Source organism: Ailuropoda melanoleuca, chromosome 2 (assembly GCF_002007445.2).
Source record: "Ailuropoda melanoleuca isolate Jingjing chromosome 2, ASM200744v2, whole genome shotgun sequence".
NCBI lineage: Eukaryota > Metazoa > Chordata > Mammalia > Carnivora > Ursidae > Ailuropoda > Ailuropoda melanoleuca.
The window spans coordinates 124,706,998-124,732,615 of record NC_048219.1 but is presented as its reverse complement, the minus strand read 5'-3'; the positions used below and the strand labels follow the sequence as shown (position 1 = coordinate 124,732,615).

The following is a 25,618-nucleotide window of genomic DNA, read 5'->3' as shown; positions in this document are numbered from 1 at the left end:
TGTTCTGCAGCAATTAATTACTTAATAGTATGGAAATAAATATATTTATTATGTAACTTATTGTACATTGCCAATGCAGAAGACTGACAGAAAAACCTGTTTCTGCAATAAAAGCTAAAATGAACTTCTCTTGTTTTCCAAAACAAGCTTTTTCTCAAACACTTATTATTAGTTCCAAAAGTTTTACTCACTCAGCTCACGATTCCAACACAGTCTGTTCTTCACAGCAAAATTATTTTTACTTATTTAACCAAAGCAATACAAATATTCTTCTAATAAATTAATATCTGGTTAACTTAGAGGAAAATTTAGTTTAGGCATAGGGGACATCCATGTTTTCTGAGGCCTGAAACTTATTACTTTTGGGGGATCTAGTTACAAAAAATACAAAATTGAAAATGGTTCCTGATCATATGGGACCCTAAAACTTATGCTCCAATAGCTTCATGGTAAATGAGATTCAGTTTAGTAACTATAGAGCCCATAGTCTTTACGTTATGGTTACATATGGTTACATATGATTAATTGATTAATTATTGAGTACCTACTATGTTCCCAAACCATAGAACAGCCAATATTATTCTAGGCACTGAGAGTGAAATTTTGAATGAAACACAAAAGTTTCATCGTCATAGTTCTATAGGTAAGAGAAACAATAGATAAGACAAATTCAGAATACATAATAAGATAAGGGCCATGAAATTAAAACAAGGTAGGGTAAGGACATAGAGAATAGCTTAGGAGTAGCTACTTCAGCTGAAATGGTCAGGGAAAATGTGCCAGAATCTGATATTTAAATTGAATCTTTTAATGAAAAGAAGCCAGTAGCCAGGCCAAGGCGGATTTATTTTATTTTATTTCAGTTTTATCCATAGTAGGGTGAGGAGGTGATCAGTAACTATTTGTTGAAATGTTAAATGAATGCATCTGGGAGAAAGTATTTTGAGTAAAGTAGAAAATGCAAAGACCCTGAGATGAGTGTACAATTTGCAGTGTGGAGGAATGGAAACAAGGCCTGTGAGCAGAGACAGGTAAGTTATGGAGAGAATGGTAGGAGATGAGGTTAGAGAGAGAGGCAGAGCTGGATCACTTAAATCAATGCTTCTCTGGCCAGGTTGCATACTAAATCATCTGAGGAATTTTAGAAAGCACAACACCTGGCTTTCATCAGAGACCAATTATATCAGTGGAGAGAGGGGGAAGTGGCATTCAAACACGAGCATTTGTTTTTCAGCCCTCCAGTGAATCTGATACGCATCCAGTGTTAACCAATGATCCACAGACTTCAAGGTATTCAGTAAAAATTGGGGTTTTAGTTTACTGCCAAGGAATGCCATGACAGGGTTATAATCAGAAGAAAACCAATAATGTCATGAAGATGTATATTGCCTTGAATTAAAATTCAAGAATAAATACACTGCCCAAACTCTCCATTTCCCTTACCTGATTTGTGCATTTACACACAAACAAAAGGAAAACAACAAAGACAGTCATATGCAAAGCATAGAAAGGTATAAAACATTATCTATTCTAAAGGTGATACCCATATAATATACTAATCAAGAATTCTGAATGTCTCTCATTTATCATGTAAGAAAAAAAATTTACTTCTTCATCTAGACTATTTTACATTATAAAGGCTTAGGAATATTAAACTGTCAAAACCAACTTCTTTTCCTTACACATAACAATTCCCTAGGACCTTCTGACAAAACAAGTAATAGAAAGCTTGAATCAGTTTTATCTCAAAAATCTGAATTCTTCTGGGAGCTCTATGATTTCTGGAAAGCAAGGGAGGAAGAATACCTCAGTTGTTCCAAGACGGATTTCCATCCTTCCTCTTCACCAAGACCTTCTTCCAATTCTTGATACTCACCTACATTTTTTTCATAGTACTTATACCTTCTAGAATACTCTATCGGTTTCTTATTTATTTATTTTATTTATTGCCTACTGTCCCCACTAGCATGTAAGCGCCATAGTTTTGTCTATTCTGTTAACTGATTTATCCTAGGACCCAGAGAAGTACCTAGCACATAGTAGGCACCCAACAGGAAGGAATGAAAGTAATGCAGTCATCATTCCCATTTTCAAAATGAAGAAGCTGAGGCTTAAAATGGCAAATGAACCGTACAAGGTCACATCTTTAGGAAATGACAGATTAGGATTCAGATGCAGATCTTTCTCACACTAAGATCCATGTTTTAACCACCATACGCTAAATATTTTTCAACGCATTTAAAGCTAAGACTAGAATTTTGTGCAGTGGTCAAACTATAGACAACCTCTAGTGCCAGAGTAAGGAGTTATGACTTTGAGCTGCCATTAGTAGGAAGTTATTGAAGGACACTGGGCAGGCAAGTAACAGCATCAAAGTAGTGTTTCAGGAAGATTTATCTGCCATCAGTGTGTGGAATAGATTGGAAGGAGAAGAACATCAAGGCAGCAAGATAGTTCAAAGAAAAAAGCACAAGCCAAAGATAATTTCAGGAACTAGTCAAAGTAAAGTCTATAAATCATTGGCAACATCAAATTAGTCTTCAGCTTTGAAATGCAGACCTATTATAAATGTTCATTCAACAAATATTTATTGAGGGCACACAATGTTCATAACAGCCATCAACAGACTCTTCCAGACATTTTATGTCAAGTGATGATAAGATCATCTATATATAGCCATGCTCATTTCATTCCACTTGGTAGGCATGGGAATAGCACAGACAACTTACAGATCTTCAAAGAACCACTATAAAGTAAAAGTGGAAAAGGGTATCCAAACTAGATCAAAGTTTATTTATTCACCAAATGTTGGTTCTATACCTGCTCTATGAAAGACACCCTGGCAGATGGTTTCCTGAGTCACAGATGGATCTTAATCCTAAATACAAAGTGCCCTTAGTTAGAACAACAAAAATGCACACAAATAGCCTGAAAATAAAGATATTATAATGGAAGAAGTTTAGATAAGGTATTATGCAGATTGGGAGGAAAAATGGGTTACCTTCAGTTTAGGTTGCAGAAATCTTAGGTGAATTTCTAGTAATTGAACTACAAAATATATTCCATCAGAACACATAAAAATAGTGTATTCATGGATTTGGGGTAATTTTTGTTAAACATCAGTAACTTTTAATGATATTAGGTATAGCAGATAATGATACATTTCAGGAAGAAATATTATAAAACTCACGAGGGCAAAAGCAAGGTTGCAAACTGTACAGGGCCTTTCACAGTAACCATAATTTCTGAACAGGGCACTAAGTTGGAATCCTCAAGGTTCTCAATAGATTTAGTTTGGCCTCTAGTACTGGTCTACCTTTGATAACTGATTCATCTTCTTGTATCTCCTTTAACAACAACCTTTCCTTTAACAACAACCACCACCAAAACAAAAAAGGCTATGGACCACTAACTGTTCCTTTATTCATAAGAGTTGTATATTTTATTTTATTGGTTGATAAGATATATTTATATAAGATTTTATTTGAAAAACGTATTCTATGTTATTGAAAATTCTGAGAAATTTTAAAATACACTAGGTGATTTATAAGATTGTTACAAGCTGTAAAACTCTAATAACTATCTTTACATCATTCTTTTCATTTGCTCTGTCATACAGATACCAATTCCAAAATGTTATGTGAGTTCTATCAATAAGGCCATTTCACAGATCACCCTCAGTGATCCATACTACTAAGTTTTACCCTGGGTACTTACTATAAAGAGCTACATGCACATACTGTGACATAGCTTCCAGTTCATTTGTAGCTCCTTTGGTCATGTGAAGTGAGAACTTCAAATTGTATATTATAAATGATCATTCCAGAAGTCTGCTTATATAAGTCAATAAAAGTTGTATATTCTCAATATTTCCTAACTTCTTTTCTAGTATGGGTGACTTTCTGAAATATGTATTCATATCTTCAGAGAACTCTAAAATATTTTATTTTTATCCTGATATTGAAGTTAAAAAAGACTGGAGGAGTGTATTTGTTGTAGCATCTTTAATCTTGATGAAGATTCCTTAATACCATCTTCAGTGTCCTGACTGAACTACTTTGTGATTTGACACAAGCCATGTCTTCCCTCTTGTACTTTTACAACTGTGGAACATTTTAGAAAATGGTTATTAGTAGTTGTGTGTGTTTCCTAGGGCCGCCATAACAAATTACCACAAACTCCATGGCTTAAAAGAACAGAAATTTATTCTCTCACAGTTCTGGAGCCTAGATGTCCAAAATCAGGTTATCAGCAAGGCAATGCTCCTTTCAAAGGCTCTAGGGAAGATTCCTTCCTAGCTTCTTCCAGCTCCTGGAGGTATTGCTTGACTTGTGGCAGCATAATTCTAGTCTCTGCTCCCACTTTCACATGGTCTTCTTTTCATTTTCATGGTCTTCTTCCTGTGCACCTCTCTCTGGTCACTCTTTCTCTTTTAAGGGCACTAGTCATTACATTGAGGATCTAACCCAATCCAGTATGGTCTCTTAACTAACAACATCAGCAAAGATCCAATTTCCAAATAAGGTCACATTCAGAGATTCTAGGTAGGTATGAATTTTTTTCAGACACTACTCAACCCATAACACCAATTTGTTAGAAATATTCTACCAATTTGTATGAAACATGAAAAATAGCACATGTGATAATAATAATACACACGTTTTTGTTATTATAAAGTTAGGTGAAAAATCATTATTCTTTCAGCTATAGAAAACCAATATTTGAAAACTTCATGCTTTCTTTATATATTGATCACATTTATATACTATTTATGTTCTGTAAAGATTTCTAGTTAGAGTCTTGAAATGATTCTCTCCAGTGGTACTTTATTTTTGGAACAAAAGTTGAATTTTTGCTCTAGAGATCCTTTTATCATGATAGCATAAAGCAAGTAATCTCTCAGTATTCCTTGCCTATTCACACATCTGATGTGCCAGGCACTCATAGGCACCAGAATCATAGCAGTAAACTACACAGACTGATGTTATTGTTGTCAGCAGGGAGGGAGAAAATATAATAATGTAAATAAGAAAAATATATAATATTTTGGGCGGTAAAAAATGCAGTAGGATAAAACAAAACAGAAAAGAAAGATAAGGAGTTCAGGGACAAGGAACAATTTATATTTTCAAATAGTAAATGCCATAAGTGGCCACACTCTATCAGTTACATTTGAGGAAATATCCAAGAAAAGTGAGGGAGAAAAGTAAGACATGAGGAGACCTAGAGAAAGAACATTACAGACAGAAGAGTCAGTAAGTGCAGAAGCCATAAGGTGACATATTCCAACAAACTCCACAGCAAAAAAGCCAGGGTGAATGGAGTAAAATGAACTAGGAGAGATTAACAGGACTTGCGGTTGGTGGTGACTTCAGTTCAGGTGTTTAGAATTTGGTTAGGCCATTTGAGAACTTTCACTTTTACTCTGAATGACAGAGTTAATGAAGTAGTTTTGGCATAGGAATGACATGATCTGATTTAGGTTTTAAAAGAATCACTTTAGCTGGTCTGCTGAGAATAGATTACAGGTGAGCAAGGATAAAAGCAGGGAAACCAGTGAACTGGTGAGAAGTATTTGAATTCTGAATACATTAGAAGGAAGAATAAATAGGATCTGCTAAAATGGAATGTGGGGAAAAGAAAAGTTATGGATGATTGAGATTTCTGGCTTAAGCAACTGGAGTGTTGGTTCTGATAAAAACTGAGAGAGAAGACTACAGGTAGGGAAGCTTTTGGTGGAGGATCAAAAGTTCAATTTTAGACTCAGTAAGTCTGAGGTATGTCTTAGAATCCAACAGACTATATCACGTAAGCCTTGGTCATAAATGTCTAAAATGTAGGTGAAAAGTGTGTGACGCATATACAAATTTGGAAGTTGTAAAATTATAAGACAGTCTATAAAGCAAATAGATCAGATTAGATGAGATCGCTAAAGAAGTAAGCACAGATAAAGAACAGATAAACTGAATCCTATCTCCTGGGCTACCTCAACATTCCCAGGTGAGGTGAAGAGAAAGAGCTTGTAAAGGAGACTGAGAAGGAGCAGTCAGTGAGGTAAAAAATCAGGGGAGTCTGACAGCCTTTAAGACAAGAACAAAATATTACAAGGAAGTAGAAATCATTAACTGTTTCAGATGTTATTCACTGTCAAGTAAGTTAAAGGCTGAGAGTTGGCATTTGGACTTAACAAGACGGAGACTTCATAAAGTGGCCCTCATAAAAGGACATTTAGTGAAGCCATGGTAGGAAGAACCTGACTGGTGTGGTCTGTATTGAAGAGAGTTAATTCAAAGACATGGAGTACAGAAGAAAAAAGAAAAAAAAAAAAAAACTCTGTCAAGATCATTCTCCCTTAACCTCTCCAAAGAGATATCTGAAGTCTTAATGATACAGCACACAGTGCTTGGAGTGTTAAGTCTTGGCGTAAAGAAGACAATAAGTGGCAGCTCTAATGATGGTGAAGATGTGAATGCACACAATCCTTCAAATGAGCAAGAGTGCCAATTTCCTCAAGAACAGTTCTCACCTCCTGGAATCAAATCTTTTGAGATCTAGTTCACAGCTCATATAATAAATAATAGGTAGAATTAGGCATGCTCGGAATAGGCACATTAATAATGAAATAAATTACAATTCATAGATTAAAGGAGAGAAGACTACAAAAGAACCATACTATCTGGCAGCAAATAAGAAGGGCAGTTATAAATGAGGAACTAATAAAGAAAGATATTTAATTTTTCCCCTTTTAAAAGACAGAGAGCAATGCTTAAATAAATTATGATGTATTAGAATAATGTACAGCCAATAAAATTGTTTTAAGGAATATTTGATGATGCAGATAAATTTGGAAAATATAAATTGAGAGAATTAAAGCAGGATACAGGAAATAAAGTAGAATCCCTATTAGAAATATAAAGAAATAAACCAAAACTTTAATTAAAATAGTCTATCTGTGGCTGGCTTGTAGATGTTATTTATATCCTTTCTTATATTTTTCCACATTGAAAAAACACTTTTTAAATAAATATTACGCATTACTGTAACTTGAAAGGAGGATTTATCTTCCAAAGAAAGAATCATACATTATATTTTAGTGATTTGTAATTAAACAATATTTGAAAAGTGGTTTTACTTAAAGAACAAGGTTTTGTTTTTAGAGCTATTAACTTCAGGTAAACATTGTGCACTGTCTTTCTCTGTCTTTTATGATCTTTAAAGAAATTTTTTAGTATATCTATTTAATCTGTAAAAGAGAGAAGTGAAATTCTAACTGGGTCACACTTTTGGTTAAGTACAGAACCATAATGAAATCCAGATTATAGACCCATAACATCAATGTTCTTGCCATTATAATATTTTATGTCCAATATCCCCACTCATATTTACCAACCTAATGGAATTGGTATGACAGACCTATAAGAAACCACACCTGAATGTATTTCCAAAAAGTATAAAACAAAACAAAAAATAAAATAAAGGAAACTGCTAATAGTAATGCCAAATATAGTTTTTAGATGCATATTCTGTACATTTCCACAGCCTGATTTTATTTTATCAGACTTTTTTATATTTAAATATGGTAAGATTCAGTAATAACATAATATTTCCCATTTGTTATTATGAAAAAAATTACAGTTCTTAAATATGGAAAAAGAATAAGTCTGCACCAAGCTTCTCATTTTACAGATCAAGAGTGATACGGGGAAGACACTGAGTAGCAAAGCCAAAGTTGGAACTGCAGTGTTCTCATTCTCCACACTAAAGCAGTCTGCAAATTTGTCAAGTGTTTCATCAGATAATATAAAGTTAAATAATCAAAATAGTTTAGCTCTGGGAATGATTCAGCAGACAAATCAATGGAATCAAATGAATACGCAGATATAAAGACCTAGGTAAATATATTTTCCACATGTTCATTTTAACATTACAACAAATCAGTAATGAGAGGGAAGATATACGTGTCACAAGTAATTATTGAAAATAATACATCCTCATTCCTACACAATAATAAAATACATATGGATCAAATCATTCAATTAAAAAAAAAAAGGTTAAAAACAGAAAAACCAAAAGAACTGGGGATTATAAGGACCTCTCCATTCACTCCTGGACAGGTTTTCCTTCAACTGCGGCCCAAAGTTTGACACTTTCCTTCCCGTCTCCAAGGAGTTTACTTGTACCACTAAATGTGTCATAGTATAGAGGCAGAATTTTACCACTACTTAGATTTTGTCATTGTTGACAGTGACTAATATACCACATTTTTAAGCCAACCATCCATTTATCTTTTTTATTTCAAAAATCTGTACATAAGGCCAGCATATTTATACTCAGTATTTAATGGTAAAATTTAAATGTAAGTACAATAAAAGGTGAAACCTTTAAAAAAATGTGATTAATAGTACTCTAATTAGGGGCACCTGGGGGGCTCAGTCGGTTTTGTCCAACTTGATTTCAGCTCAGGTCATGATCTCAGGGTTGTGGGATGGAGTCTTGCATCCATTGGGCTCCATGTTCTGCAGGGGTCTGCTTAAGATATTCTCTCTTTCCCTCTTCCTCTGCCCATCTGCCCTGCTCTCTCTCCCTCTTTCTCAAATAAATAAATAAATAAATTTTTAAAAAAAGAAAGTACTCTCATTAAAATTATAAATATTGTGGTGAGGTAAGTGGTCTATACACTGATGATGAGATGTGAAGATTATAAGTCTTTCCAGGAAGTCATTAGAGCCTTTTTGCTTATTTTTTTAAACATTTTTTAAATTTAAATTCAATTAATTAACATATAATGTATGATTGGTTTCAGAGGTACAGGCCTGTGATTCATCTTATATAATACCCAGTGCTCATTAGAATACACACCCCCCCCAGTGTCCATTACCAAGTTACCCCATCCCTACACTCCCATCCCCTCCAGCAAACCTCGGTTTGTTTCCTATGATTAAGAGTCTCTTATGGTTTGTCTCCCTTTCTGGTTTCATCTTGTTTTATTTTTTCATCTCTTCCCCTATGACCCTCTGTTTTGTTTCTTAGATTCCACATATCAGTGAGATCATATGATAATTGTCTTTCTCTGATTGACTTATTTCACTTAGCAAAATATTATTTATATATATATACACACACACACACACACACACACACACACACACACCACATCTTCTTTATCCATTCATCTGTCGATGGACATCTGGACTCTTTCCATAGTTTAGCTATTATGGACATTGCTGCTATAAACAGTGGAGCGCTGGTGCCCCTTCAGATCACTGGCACAAAAACAGACACAGAGATCAATGGAACAGAATAAAAAACCCAGAAATGGACCCTCAACTCTATGGTCAACTAATCTTTGACAAAGCAGAAAAGAATATCCCATGGAAAAAAGGCAGTCTCTCTTCAACAAATGGTGTTGGGAAAATTGGACAACCACATATAAAAGAATGAAACTAGACCATTTTTTAACACCAAACACAAAAATAAACTCAAAATGGATGAAAAGCTTAAATGTAAGACAGGAATCCATCAAAATCCTAGAGGAGAACACAGGCAGCAACCTCTTCAACCTCAGCCACGACAACTTCGCGCTAGACACGTCTCCAAAGGCAAGGGAAACAAAGGCAAAAATGAGCTATTAGGACTTCATCAAAAAAGTTTTTACATAGCAAACAGTTGACAAAACCAAAAGACAACCAACAGGATGGGAGAAGATATTTGCAAATGACATATCCAAAATCTATAAAGAACTTATCAAACCCAACACCCAAAGAACAAATAATCCAGTCAAGAAAGGGGCAAAAGACATGAACAGACATTTCTCCAAAGAAGACATCCAAACAGCCAATAGACAACAAAAAAATGCTCAAGATCACTTGGCATCAGGGAAGTACAGATCAAAACCACAATGCGATACCACCGCACACCAGTCAGGATGGCTAAAATCAACAGGTCAGAAAATGACAGATGTTGGTGAGGATGCCGAGAAAGGGGAATCCTCCCACACTGTTGGTGGGAATGCAAGCTGGTGCAGCCACTCTGGAAAACAGTAGGGATGTTCCTCAAAAAGTTGAAAATAGAACTACCCTATGACCCAGCAGTTGCACTACTGGGTATTTTACCAAAGAAACAAAGATACAAATATGAAGAGTCTTTGAAAAGTATGTATACCTTTAAAAAAGTAAATCCCATAACCAAGAATCTAGCTTAAGAATGTAATCAGCAACATTTTCAATATTTTCAAGGTTCCTAAAAATGTTTTATAACATTATTCTGTAGTTTAAAAAATTAGAAGTAATCTACAAAATTAATAAAAAGTAGTTAATTATGAAAATTATAGTATATACATATGATAAAATATTATGCAGCCATTAAAATCATGTTTTGAATAAATATTTCATGTAGTACAAAATACTCATGCTCTATTGATCAAAATTTAAAATATTAAATTTTATTTTATGATGCCAATTTCTGGGTGAAATTCCTGGTTATTTTTCTTATTTTTATTTGTATTTTAAATTTCTTCTACAATAAATACTTATTGATTTTCTTATCAGAAAAAATAGTACTAGAGTGCTTGGGTGGCTCAGTCAGTTAAGCATCTGCCTTCAGCTCAGGTCATGATCTCAGGGTCCTGGGACATAGCCCCACATGGGGCTCTCAGCTCAGCGGGAGCCTGCATCTCCCTCTCCCTCTGCCTGCAGCTCCCCCTGCTTGTACACACACTCTCTCTCTCTCTCTCTCTGTCAAATGAATGAATGGAATCAAGAAAGAAAAGAAAAGAAAGGAAAGGAAAGGAAAGGAAAGGAAAGGAAAGGAAAGGAGAAAAGAAAAGAGAAAAGAAAAGAAAAGAAAAGAAAAGAAAAGAAAAGAAAAGAAAAGAAAAAAGAAAGGAAGGAAAGAAGAAAGAAAGAAAAAGAAAGAAAGAAAGAGAGGGAGGGAGGAGGGAAGGAAGGAAGGAAAAGAAAAGAGAGAGAGGGAGGGAGAGAGGGAGAGAGGGAAGGAGAAAGAGAGGCAGAAGGAGGGAGGGAGGAAGTAAGTAAAGAAGAAAGGGAGAGAAAGAGAAAGAAAGAAAAATAGTACTTTTTTTAAACATAGTTTTATGTTAGATTTTCTTTTGCCTTCAAATCAAAATGTCTAAAGATTTGGTTAGTAACATTTGGGTACTTTTCAAGTTATATAACAAAATTTATATCACATATATAATATGCAATGAATTTGAGAACGTAAACTCAAATATTTGTAATCAAATCATTCATATAAGAAATAGGGGCATGTTGGTGGCTCAGTTGGGTAAGTGTCTGCCTTCAGCTTGGGTCATGATCCTGGGGTCCTAGGATGGAGTTCTGAGGCAGGCTCACAACTCAGCTCAGAGGGAATCTGCTTCTTTCTCTCTCTGCCTCTGCCCTTCCCCTGCAAGTACTCTCTCTTTCTCTCACGCACACACATGTTCTCTCTCTCTCTCAAATAATTAAATAAAATCTTTAAAAAAATAGGAAAATGTATAGGTTTATACTGAGGAATATACATGAAAATATCATGCTTATTTCTAAAACCATGCCTTTTTTTATCTTCAAGAAACAAATGTTTCTGGAACAGCTGGATTTTTATTTTAGGAAAAAAGTAATCTTAACTCTTCTCACACCGTACACAAAAATTAAGTCAAAGCTTACAGGCTAAAGCCATAAATCCTCTGGGAAAAATACACAGATTAAAAAAAAAGTTATCATGGCATTGGTATAGGCGAATATTTCTTAGGACACCAAAAGAACAATAAAAGAAATAAAAATGATACACTGGACTTCATCAAAATTAAAAATCTCTGTTCTTTGAGAGACACTATTTTAAAAACATTTTTAAAAACAAGCCACAAACAACTCAATTACAAAATAGGCAAAAGAATTTGACAGACACTTCATAAAAGAAGACTGGAAAAAAAAACAACCATGAGAAGTTACTCAATACCACTAGTTACCAGGATATGCAAATTAAATCAAATGAGATATTATCACAAGTTTACTAAAATAGCTAAAATTTAAAGCACTGGCTATGAAGTGTTGGCCAGGATGTGGAGTAACCAGATCTCTCTTATGTTACTGATAAGAATAGCAAATAGTTTTAACAACCTGAAAAAATAAACTGGCATTATCTTACCAAATTAAAACACACTTAGCATATGACTCAGCACTACCTCTCCTTGATATTACCCAAGAGTTGTGAAAACATATGTCCACACAAAGATTCTTGTACAAATGCAGCAGCTTTATGCATAACAGCTGTGGAACAAACTCAAATGTCCAACGTCAGGTGAAAGGGTAAACAAATTATAGTATGTACGATAAGTAATAGGAAACTTCTCAGCAATAACCACTGATACAATCAATAAGCATGGATTAAGCTTAAACCCTTATGCTGAGCAAAAGCAGCCAGATACAGAGGAATTCATACTATACGTTTCCACTCATCAGATTTTCTAGAATAGCAAAACTAACCAATAGTCACAAAACCAGATCAGTGGTTGTCTTTAACTAGAGTGGAGGAAATTGACTGCGCAGGGGCATAAGGAAATATTTTGGGGGGACATATCTGATTATGAGGTTGAACCCTGGGATTCATTTGTCAAAACTATCAAACTGTACACTTCAAGTTGAGCATTCTATTATACCTCAATAAAACTTATTTTAAAAAAAATATTCTTTAACCAAATACTCTCCTCAATCATTCCCAAAGCTACATTTACATATAGCCTTACTTACTGACTAACCATGGCTCCTGTTCTACAATTACATTACCTTATTCTCCGTAATTTTCCTTTTTGATTGGATTTTTCATTTTTAAAGCTTTCCAGTATTACTTTCTTATATTCATTTTCCATCATCTCTATTCCCCCTATCTTCTTTTTACAGATAAATTAAATTTACCACATACTTACATCTTTTTTTTCAAAAGTCCTTAATCTAACTTCTATAAACATTCCTCTGTGTCCTCTATGTATTGATTCATTCCACGTATCCCACATGATACACCTGTTCCATCTAGAGAAATGCCACATGTCAACATGCAGTGATCTTATATGTCCCTGCATCACAGGGACAATATGACCAGTGTAACACAAGACAAATTCTGAAGGAAAAAAGATAGTCCCCTGGATATAAATGTGTGAATTTGGGTTGTCAATCGTATTATATGTACCAATGAAGGATAAAAAAATAGTTTGGACTATGTATGTAAACAATAAAAACAAATAATACTTGCCATGATAATTGAGTTATTTCAAATTTCTTAATCATCAACTTAAACTGCACATTCTATAATCATAAGAACCCTTGGAAAGTATCAAGCAAGTCATGCATTCATTCTTCATTCATTCAATAATTATTCATTGTCACTATGAGCCAGGCAATGGTTTAGGTGGTAAAGATAGAAGAGGAAAAAACTGATAAAAATTCTACGTAGCCAGTTGTCTCTGCTGCAGTAGAGCCCTTCAGCAACAATGGTTTCCAGTGGTTCAAGCTGAAATATGTCCATTCACATTTTGTTGGTGGACTATTTGGCAAATAGTTTTCGCCCACCACCATCCACTCAATCAACTCAAGTCCTTAAGGAATTGAAAATTACATCTAGCCCTCAAGAGACAGATAATGTCTTACTGATTTTTTTTCTTTTCATGTCATATATTCTCTTTCCTCCTGATAGTATAGCATTGATATGCTGACATTTCATTCATACAATTCTGAATTCCCTTCTCCCTTTCTAAACATGAAAATAAGAATGGCTTCTTTATCTTCCTATCCCCAGCTCTGATGCAAATCAAGCATTCCAATGTTTATTGAAAGAATTGTCTCAGCTTATTTAATACTAAATTAGTAAAGATTTTGAGTAGTAAACTTTCTAAAACAACATCTGAATTTGGAAATGGAAATGTTCTGGTTCCAACTAATTTGCAAAATGAACAATTTAAATGACTTAATATTCCATTAACTTACCATGAAATCCAAGTCGTTTTAATTAATGAATAAAACGTTAATGTCTGAGATTTTACATAAAGATAAAAATGTGTTCGTGCTATTGTGTTGCATATGTAACTAACAGCATTACACTCTCCTTCTAAACCACCAGCTGATGATTAACATCTTTCCTTTTCCAGAAACCTTCAGTGGTCCCCCATTTCCTAGAGAACAAAGTTAGATTTTTTCTTTCTCCAGCACTCAAAGTCCTTTAAACTCTGTCTCTATTCCAACGTTCAACCTAAAATCTAGAATACCCCTTTATGTCTGATTCTGCCTCAATCAACCAATTCACTGTTCTCTTATAGCCTCACTTTGAAAAAGGCAATAGCTTTCTTCTGGCATTTTATTTCCTCCTGTATTCACTCCCTCCCAATTTTCACATGTCCACATAATTTATGTTTTTCAAGGGCTCTCTTAGTAGTTCATTTGGTATCCCTCTCACAAAAGCCACTACTCCCTGTTGTGTAATGCAGTTATTTAAGTATACATCGTGTACGTATATGTCCTATCTCCACCAGGCTGTGATTCTTAAAGGCAAATGTTCTATTTGTTTAAATTCTGTATATTTCAGAACACCTAGCCCAGTACTTTTATTGAATAAATGGATAAAAGAATTGTACCAATTGGTCCTATTAAGCTTTGGAGAAAAAATAACGTTTCACTGCTGTTTACGACTTTTAACTATTCTTGCTAAGACTTCAGAGGCTTAGCCCCAAAGAGAACTGCTGAGGAAAATTGCAACATAAATTAATGTACTGTACAGATTCAATAAATGCAAAATTGCTAAAGTCTGAAATAAGGCAAGGTGAGCCTGCCAGAATACTTTTCTCTTAAGTATGTTAAATAAGATATTTTTTTACCCAAGGTCAGTGACCAACTCCTTCTATGTACTCCAGAGATATCCCAACTTGTGTAAATATTTCATAAATTAGCATATAAATGTTGTGACTCTTTTACGTAAAAGGAGTCTAGGCACACCTAATTCAAGGGCATAGAAGATGATTCAAAGTCCGGGTTCAGAAGTCTGACAAACCAGGTTGAGAGTCCTTTCTTCCCTCTTACCAGTTTTTCAACCTTGGGGAATTTAATTAAACCATTTAGGTCACAGTTTCACATATGAAAATGAGGATAATAATAGTACGTATCCTCAATGCTACATTGAGAATTTATCAAAACAATATATATAGAACACCTGACACAGTAAACTTAATAATTATTCATTACAACAATTCATTTTCATTCTTAACATTAACATGTCTATGTGGACTGGCAGAGGGATCAGAGTGACTTATGGATAAAGCATGAAAGGCCAAAGCAAATATCAAAGGCCATAATTTTATGAAGCCCATAGATTTTTGAACACTAGTTTTAAATTTGATTGAAAATTATCTGGGAAATATATGTTCTCCATTCAAACTGTGTCTATATGCCCTACTTTTTGTATGACTATAAATATTATTGCCTGAAAGTTCCAGCAGTCATCATAATTTATTAAGGGCAATTCCAATACCGACAATGCATTTTAATCAATCACACTCACCTACCCTGCCCCCAAAAGATGAAACCATATTTTTTTTAAAAATAAGGAAAATTTGGTGTTAGTTTTAACACTCTACTTCACCAGTCTTTAGTTTTCCCTCACACCTGCACACAGGAATTCTTCTCTGAAGCACCAAAGATTAATCAAACAAAACCAACAAGCATTCACTGTTTAATATATGATTGTATGGCTCACTGTTAATGTTATAAGGAGATCATCTAGAGATAAATAAAAGGAAGGGCTGATGCAATAGTCCACAGTCAAGATTCCAAGAGAACAAGGCTACCTGTGTCCTTGGATTTATGAAGGGAAAAAAAAACAGTTATTCTCCCAGGCAGGATGAAGGGAAACATGGAAATATCAAATTGGGGTTACTGGTCAGCAATTCCATTCATTTTCTTGATTTTCCCCAATTCAGAGCCGCAGTGAAAAGGTCTTAAGGGACATGAATGGTTAACAGTAACTTTGTAAAACCTTAAAATGCCAGATAAAGTGATACTGCTCTATAAATGATCTGAAATCAGAGGATCCCTAGGAAATATTTTCCTGACTGGAATTTATATATCCTACTAGCCAGGGAGATCTAGCAGGGTCCATAGTGCCTCTGAGTGAACACAAAACAGTCATTTCAAATTTTCAGAATATGTATTCCATCCTGGTATCCAAATGAAAGCATGACTTGAACTCTAGTACAAACTGACATTTATTAATAACAGAGTCCTTTATTTAATAAAGGTGTTAATAACCAACACCTAATAAACAAATCCTATTGTATTGATTGTGAAAATTCTGGCACTCCCCCTTAATCTCACCATGGAAAAACATTAATTTTATATATAAAATATATATACACATGTGTGTGTGTGTGTGTCCCCATGTGTGTAGTCAATACTTCCAGTTGCTGGCAGAGAGCATCTCTAACCCTTGTAATTTCCTAAGTAATAAGACCACTAGGAGCATCTCTTGTTCTAATATTTGGTCTTTGACACAGAGCTCCTAAATCCCTTGCAATTTCCTGTATGATAGAAATGTCTTTTGTAAGGGAGGGCTGCTGGAGTGTAGGGAGGTGGGGGATGGGCTAAATGGATGATGGGTGTTAAGGAAGACACTTGTTGGGGTGAGTACTAGGTGTTATGTGTAAGCGATGAATCACTAAATTCTACTTCTGAAACCAATACTATGCTATATGTTAACTAACTTGAATTTAAATTTAAAAAGTAAATATTAAAAAAAAGAAGAAGTATCTTTTGTTCTAATGAGGCAACTCTTGGTGGGCTCCTAAATGACTCCTGGCTGGGGACTGGTCATCAGAAAGACCCAGCCATGATTACAAGCTTGGAACTTTCAGTCCTTTATCATATTTTTTTATAATAAACTGATAAATGTAAGTAGCCATTTCTCTGATTTCTGTGAGACATTCTAGAAAATCACCAAACTTCAAGAGGGCATCATGGAAACCCCAATTTATAGCTTGTGGATCAGAAGTACAGGTAACAATCTGGGACTTGTAATTGGTATCTGAAGTGGGGGCAATCCTACGGGACTGAGCCCTTATCTTGTGAGATCTGATGTTAACACCAAGTAGATAGTATCAGAATTGGAGGACACTCACCTGATATAGACAATTGCTTGGTGTGGAGAAAAAGCCCACACATCTGGTATTAGTGGTATTGTACGTGTGAGTAAAGGAAAACACAGGAGTATTTTTCCCATACACTCACTCTGCCTCAGTTTCTTCATATGTAAAAGAAGAATGCTTACTTCACAGACTTTTTGGCAAAAAATTAATGAATCAACATTTGGAAATAATTTAGAATAGTTAAGAGCTTATAATTATTATTATTGTGATCACTATTGGCTATGTACTTATCTTTGTTTACATACAAGCAACAATTCTTTCTTAGATATCCTCCCCTTTTTAAAGTAAATTTCATTTCATTCCCTATGTGCAAGATGCTAAAGACTGAGGATCAGATAAAGAAAGGTAGGTTCCTTCCCATCTTGAATATCATAAATTTATACCCTTTCTGTTCTCTGTAACAATAGGAACCCATCTGGGGTTTCTTTTTTCTTTTAAAGATGTATTTATTTTAGATGGGGGGAGGAGCAGAGAGAGAGAGAGAATCTGGCGCAGATTCCCTGCTTAGTGTAGAGCCTGGCACTGGGCTTGACCTCACTACCCCGAGATCATCACCTGAGCCTAAATCAAGAGTCCAGCACTTAACCAACTGAACCACCCAGGTGCCCCGCCACTGGGGTTTCTAAGCAAAATCCTTGCTTCATATCACTTCCATATCACTACTTCTCATCTCAGATCACACATTATTTATGGACTGACCAAAAGTTAGATAGTAAAAGAGTTTATTTATCATAGTTTCATTGGAAAAAAAAATAGCTAGAAACATATAATCATTCATTTGAAGACCAGGATTTTTAAAATCATGACTCATATTCATTTCATTTTGCAGACGGCAACAAGACCCAGAAATATTAATTAACTGGCCCTCAGACATAGGCCCTTAGTGGGTCAGCAAAGAGTAGGATCCGCTTTGGCAGAGGGCTCATGTAAACCTACCACACAACCTCAAATTTTTCCAAAGTGTTTCTAGATGTGTTTCAAGACAGCAGCACTGGTCTTTTTAAATACCTCTTCTCTCAAATATCTAATTCTTTCATCTTGGGAGTACCACTAGTTAGTATTCCATACCAGTTAGGAGTTAGAAATATCTTTCAGTGCGTTTTAATTCTAGGTGGCCCCATAGTGGCATGAAAAAGTTAACATGCTCCCCTAACAAGTACTTACGGTATCAAAAAGCAATCCTTTAGTAAGGAGGAAAAGAAAAAGGATTTACATGTCTGTATTTAATATCGGAACAGGTCTATGTGCTTGCATAAAGTCCCTGAAATAATCTTTTTTTAAACAGCATCATTTAATAATCGATGTGTGAAAATGATAATGCTGACTCTGTAACAAAGGTTCAATTATATTCCATATGTTTTATTCTTCAATAAAGAAGAGAAAAACTGCAATCCATTTTAGAAAAAAATTTCCACAGAAGTGATGGTTTTTAAGTTTGATATTTGGAGTTTAATAATGTAGCCAACTTCCTACTGAACAATTCCATTCAGTTGCCTGACAGGTGTCTAAAATTCAACATGTCTAAAATAAACTCAATGTCCACCCTCAACTCATCTCCTCCTCCATTTTTCCCCTCTCAGGAATTTGAACCAAATAATGCCCTCAAGAAACTCAAGATTCTTCCTTGACACTCCCATATCCTATATCTGGCAGAGCCAGTCACACACCCAGCTCCCATATCTCAAATACCTCTTCACTTTACCCACTTCTGTCACACCTCACCGCCATTCCTCTGCCCTAAGTAGGCATCACTGCCTACATAGACTTCATGGGACACTAACTACCACAACTTCCTACACAGCCTCCCTAAAGAGACCAACTCTTCTCCAATCCATTCTCCACATGGAATCCATAGTGATCTTTCCATAACACAAATGTTCTTTTAAATCCATTCAGTGGCTTTTATTCATTTAGTTATCCATGTAATATAACGTAATAGACACATCAAACCCACATGAGAAACAAATCTAAGACACTACTAATGCCCCATAGTCAGTCAAAATGTTCATCCCCATCTCATGCACCTGTCTCTCCCAACACATGAAAATAAACATCCTAAATCCCATTATCATAATTAATCTTGCTTGCTTTATAGAGCTTGTTGCATCTCTACATATTCTTAAAATACATATTTTTAAATTTTAGTTTTAGCTTTTCAAACTATAACATTAGTTATCATCTTTGAGGGATATAACTATTATATTATCAAAATGCATTCATATATTCATTTTAGCTAATATAACTATTCTGTTATATTGATATATCACAATTCATTCATCAACTTTCCCACTGATAGATCTATGGGTTATTTTCAGCTTTTATTTTTATGAACAGTAGTACTAGGAAATATTTGTCTACGTGGAAGAAATCCTGAGTGTTTGACTATGAGTGATGGGTTATATATGAATGTTAAGATTTCAGAAATAATGAATTGTTACATAAAGTTTTGTGGAGATGGGGGTACCTGGGTGGCTCAGCCGGTTAAGTGACTGACTCTTGGTTTCAGCTCAGGTTGTGATCTCTGGGTCATTGACCCCTGCTGGGGACGGACTCTCCCTTTCCCCTCTGCCCCCCCCACCCTGCAGTTTTATTGTTCACATTAATAAATCCAAAGTTTATCTTGGTTTATGGCACGAGTTAGGGACCCAATTTCGGGTCGCCTGGGTAGCGCAGTCGTTAAGCGTCTGCCTTTGGCTCAGGGCGTGATCCGGCGTTCCAGGATCGAGTCCCACATCGGGCTCCTCCGCAGGGAGCCTGCTTCTTCCTCTCCCACTCCCCTGCTGTGTTCCCTCTCTCGCTGGCTATCTCTCTGTCAAATAAATAAATAAAATCTTTAAAAAAAAAAGGGACCCAATTTCATGTTTTCCACATGAATTACCATCTTCCTTTCAGATCCATTTATTAAACAGCCCTTCTCTCCCCCATTGATCTGTGGTGCTCTTGTCATATTTGAATGTGCAAACACATGAGTCTACTTCTAGAGTCTCTGTGCTATTCCATTACGCAATTTGGCTACCCATTGTGACCCCTTGTACCAATACTATAGTCTTAATCACTTTAATCTTATAAGAGCTCTGCATTCTCCCATTCAGAAGTATCCTGTAATCTGTTATTTCATAAAAATTCTAGTACCTTCCTTTCCTTTGTCCATCACTGGGCTATGTTCTTTTCTTTCCCTTTCCCTTCTTTTCTGAGATATAGTTGACATAGAACATTATGTAAGCTTAAGGTGTACAAAGTGTTGACTCAATAGGCACTTAAATAATTGATGAATTAATAAATGAATAAATATGCCTCAGAAATTAATTCATAGTGGATGCTAATAGTGGGCACTTCAAATTGTTTAAAATTTAGTACTAAAAGAGATCTGAGAAACCACCTACCCCAAACTTTTTTTTTTTAATAATGGGGACACATAAGTTCAGAAGAATCAACTTTTTTAAAGTAAAAAGTCTGTTTTTAGCATGTGCAGAACATGAAATTTTTACTCAAGTACAGCTTGCACAGCATTGTCTGCCTGTAAATAAAATACTATTTTAAATATATAGCACAAATCCTAAATAAAGATTCTAAAATAAGAAGTAACAATAGAAAATAAAATTAAAACCCTAAAGGCTATTTCCACTTATTCAAGACAAATATTAATGTACAACATTAAATAAGTCTTAAAAATAAGAAGAATATAGTTTAATTTTACAACTTAAGTATGAGGAAAAATTACTACTTTTGCTTTGCATCATTAAATTTCACATTTTGAGATTTAAGACTGAGCATTAAGGACTTAAACCAGCAAAGCTGCACTTTTTTGGTACTCGCAGAATAAGCTGTCATAGTTTTGCTGAATCAGATGTGACATTTTTTTGTGACCAATCTAGATGTCTCTATTCAACAAATGACAAAGTGATCATTCCAAACGGATGAGATCCATCAAAACACACTTCTACTTTCAGCCAAGCAGTAGCTCAACTGATTTAACAAAGAAGCAGAGAAGGTGGATTTTTTCTGGGATTTTAACCAAGGATCAGCATATCAATCCCCATGTTCATTTATCAAAAACTGATGGACTCATAAAGTTCTCCTCTTTGAATAATTCCAATATAAAGGCATAAAATATGCATATAAACTACCTAAATGGGTCTAGGCTCAGTCACTTCCAAAGTACTTTCTCTCAATTTTTTTTGCTAGTCAAAAATTATAGTGAGAGAAACTCATTTTGAAAAAGAGGAAGATAGTCGGAATTTCTCCAATTGTGCAAGAGCATTACTGCAATCTAAAGCAAAAAAAAAAAAAATGTTCAAAATACTCTTTTAACAAAAACTAATTTTTGGAAATGCTCTTCTGTGTTTCCTAAGCCTCATATAACCAAATAGTATCAATAAAATTTTGTGTATTCATGTATTTTGATTAACAAATAATCTCAAAAATATCTGTAACATTAAAAGCTGACTACATCCATTAAGCAAATGCAAAACTCAAGTCAGTAATTTAGATTCACTTTTCTCAAAGGTACAAACATTCCAAATGGGACTCAAAGCTTACCTTTTATCATATTTATAAAGAAAACTTTTGCTAAGCAGAGAATAAGTGTAAACTAAATTTCAAGATAAACAATGTTTAATTCAATGATAATAAAGCTAATTCCAAGCATCCTATGTACATTAGAAGCAGTTCTACACTAGGAATATTACAGAAATATTTTAATAAATCTAGAAGTCAACAAAAAGCATAGAGAAAATTATTTGGAACAACTGCAGAAAATGAATCCCTATGGCTTGACCTAATAAATCATTGTTTATAAGAATCATTATGTTTCTCATGTAGTCACTGAAACTGGTCCCTAAAGAAGGAAATACTGAGTTAAAGTGACTTTATAATGTACTTGAAATTATGGGACGATGATCTGGTGCTCGCAGACTGAATCTGGCCATCAACAGGTGTTTTGTTTAAAAAGTTGTTTGTTCGTTTCTTGGTTTTGGAAGTCTGTATAGGTGTCATGTGTCCTTACATTTTGTTACAATCCTCACCATCTCACTTTAGTAGCTTTTCCTTTTTATGTTGTGTGCTTAGCCTCCAAGGGCGATTGCTTCTGGAAGCCTAAATTTTAAATTCTGTCCAATTTGAATGTTCACTAAATTGTTCTTTCCATACAGTCACAGAACATTGGAATTATTAGAACTGGAAGGTACCTTAGAGGTTAGCTAACTCTTCTCATTTCTTCCAACAAGACCCCTGAGGCCAAGCAAGTAAGGCAGCTTTCCCAGGGTTTAATGTACATTAGTAGTTCTGCCAAAATGCTCTTTAACTCAATAGCTTAAAATAATCGCTATTTCAAAGTTTCACATTTTGTCAAGAGTCACCGCAACTCTCATCTCTATAAAAGCAACATTTGCTTCATAAGCACTTACCCCTGAGTGCGGGTAGCAGGGATCTCTCCTTCTTGTCATCACATTTGTTACATTCACTGAAGTACAGGAGTAAGAAGACGTCAACGAGCACCCACATCAGTGAAGTGGCTAGAACCACCTTGCAGTAAACAAACCTCCTCATGTCTTCCCTTGATTTCTAGTTAACACATAGACCGAAAACAGATGCTATGGCGACAGATCCAAGCCACAAGGGTGAACTCCAAGATAAAAGCAGGATGCATCCCACTGTATCAAAAAGAAGAAGAAGGAAAAGAAACTTTCATTACTGTATAGTTTGTTTTTCACATAAAGGAGATATAACATGAAATATAGGATTTATTTAATGTTGCCATATATATATATATATATATATATATATATATATATATATGTCTCAGCACTTGGCCTTCGAATTCAGAATAAAAAGCCTAAGTAAATGAAAAGTGTAAACAAGCCAGGCAGCTAAAATTCTAACAGCTAATCCTAGATCTGTCACTACTCTGCTGAGCGCTTGACAACTAGTTGAATTCTTCAGGTTGTATTCTTTTCTTAAAAAGCTCTATCAGGACATTCTGCAGAGCACGACGTTGTCAAACAGAGCAGCCTGGAATTGACCCTAACTCAGCACTTTAGAGGAGTCAAAACCACTGAAATAGAAATCATCCTGGAATACAACATATCACCGTAGTTAAGAACTAGCCTTGACACACAGGCCTGCGTCTGTTCAACTCCTACCTGTGGATTCCTTTAAAAAAAACTTTTGAACAATTTATTTACTTATTTGAGAGAGAGAGCACAAGTGGGAGGGGCAGAGGGAGAAAGAATCTCAAGTAGACTCTGTGCTGAGCACAGAGCTGGTCGCGGGGCTCACTCTCACCACCCTGAGATTACTACGCGAGCCAAAACCAAGAGTCAGATGCTTAACTGACTGTGCCAGCCACGCGCCCCTCTGTGGGACCCTGTTAAGCCTCTGTTTCCTCATCTACAAAATGAGAATAACAATGCCAAACCTAAAGATTTGCCATGAGGACTAACCACAGTAATGCTTGTAAAGCATCTTGCAGAACAGATAATTATTAATATTAACATATAAAACAAAAATTCTCAAATTCTCAAAAAGGACCATTATATGAAATAAGTCATCAGTTACTTAGCCTTAAAAACCCCAGCTGGTCTGCACAGAAACTATCCACAACAAATGTGTATTTTAGAATGGCCAGTATATGTTCAAAAAAATTATCAGAGGGGAAACAAAATATTAAAGTGACTTAAAATAACCAAAGCACAAATTCTAAAAGGCATAACAGATAAGTACACAATTATTGAGAGATATTCAATGTAAGTATAGAATTAATACCATAAACATATTTTTATTTATACTATAAAGAGCAGTAACTACCTGGTTAATTTACAATAAATTTACAGTTAAGTCATGTACAGTAAATATAACAAACCAAAAATATTCTCATATCATTTGCTACATTTAAAATCATATCAACTGTGGGACTCCTGTGGCAGCCAGTTGGGTGTCCAACTCTTGATTTCGGCTCATCATGATCTCAGGGTCATGGGTCATGAGATGGAGCCCCATGTCGGCCTGCTTAGGATTCTCCCTCTCCCTCTTTGTCTCCTCTGCCCCTCCCCCACCCCCACTCACTCTCTCTCTAAAAACATTAAGCAAAATAAAATAACTTAAATTTAAAATCTTTGATGTGAATACATAACATAGTTTTGAAAGATATTTGGGAAGAAGAGCTAGCTATTAAAAACAAAGATACTTGAAATATTTCATAAATCTTTGTCTCAAAATAAAAACATCAAAGTGCAATTTGTGGAGGCAGAAGCTCTTCAAATTAATGGCAGCAGACTTTGCATGACAAAGCAACACAAATGCTGCTGCCTGTTACAACCTACCCAGACTCACAATGAATTAAAAATTTACATAGAGTGAGAGTGGAAAAAATTATAACAAAGAATCTATTTTCAATATCCACATTAAATTTACATTTATTCAGCATATAAATATTTTAAAAATGAAAGGTACAAAATGTGCAAATTAAAGGAATACACAATATTTGGGGTTTATCTGTTTGCTTATTTTTTTCTTGAAAAAAATGGCAGGTTAACTATCTCCTTTATTTCATTTCAACTTCAGTTTTCTATAAATATTATAACTAAACATTGGAACCCAGCCTCTAAACCTGAATAATTCCCCTATGCATATTTCCTGCTACTTTGCGCACGCTTTACTGAATATGTGATATGAAACAATTCAAGCTATCAAATGTTCTGTCTTTCTTTGGTCCTGTGATGAACTAGTTCCCTTCAGTCTATTGTGGAAAAAAAGTCTCACGCCGAAGTATATATAACACTGATGGTTACCATATAGCCATCCCCAGATTTAAAACAGGAATATCTTAAAAATAAGAGATCCTGTAATAAAGGATCTTATATGTTATATAAATATCTATAATAAAAGACATAAACAACACCATCCCTGGCTCTTGTCATAAAATGAAAAGATGTCTTTGGGTTGGCATTTTGCCTCTCTGTGCTTCATTGTCTTTACTATAACATATTTCCTGTCACATTCACCTCACAAAATATTGTAAGGCTTAAGTGAGATAAAGTATGAGAACATTTTTAAAAGAAAATATAAAAAATATTTTATAATAAAAATGTGAAATCACTTAATATTAAATATTAAAATGTCTAAGATAAGACATTTCCTAATAAGAGCCTAACAGTTAAGGTTATTCACAATTTAATATAAACTTTAGTTATAATAGAAAGTCAAAATCCTCAAGCATTATTCAAATTATTCTAATTTCATAGCCTGATAGAGCTATATATCAAGTCACTAGCGCTGAGAGAAGTCTCCTATTTTAAGTGATAAAACTACACTGCTGTTTAAATTTTTGTTTGTGAAAGTCTTTCCTCATATATTTCAAGTTTTTAATTCTATCTCTACCTTGAAAATACACTACATTTTATCATCCATCAGTTTTATCTGCTGGCCCTTGTATAACAGTAA

At 34.8% G+C, this 25,618-nt stretch overlaps 1 protein-coding gene across 2 annotated transcripts in view; it reads right to left on the bottom strand.

Moving 5' to 3' along the window:
* Positions 1 to 25,618, bottom strand: part of GALNT13 (polypeptide N-acetylgalactosaminyltransferase 13) — a 522,090-nt gene that overhangs the window by 418,661 nt on the left and 77,811 nt on the right. For both annotated transcript variants that reach the window (XM_019799151.2, XM_019799150.2), the window contains exon 3: positions 22,585 to 22,830. In XM_019799151.2, coding sequence (XP_019654710.1) covers positions 22,585 to 22,726 — 142 coding nt within the window. In that variant the 5' untranslated portion in view covers positions 22,727 to 22,830. The remainder of the gene's footprint in view (positions 1 to 22,584; positions 22,831 to 25,618) is intronic.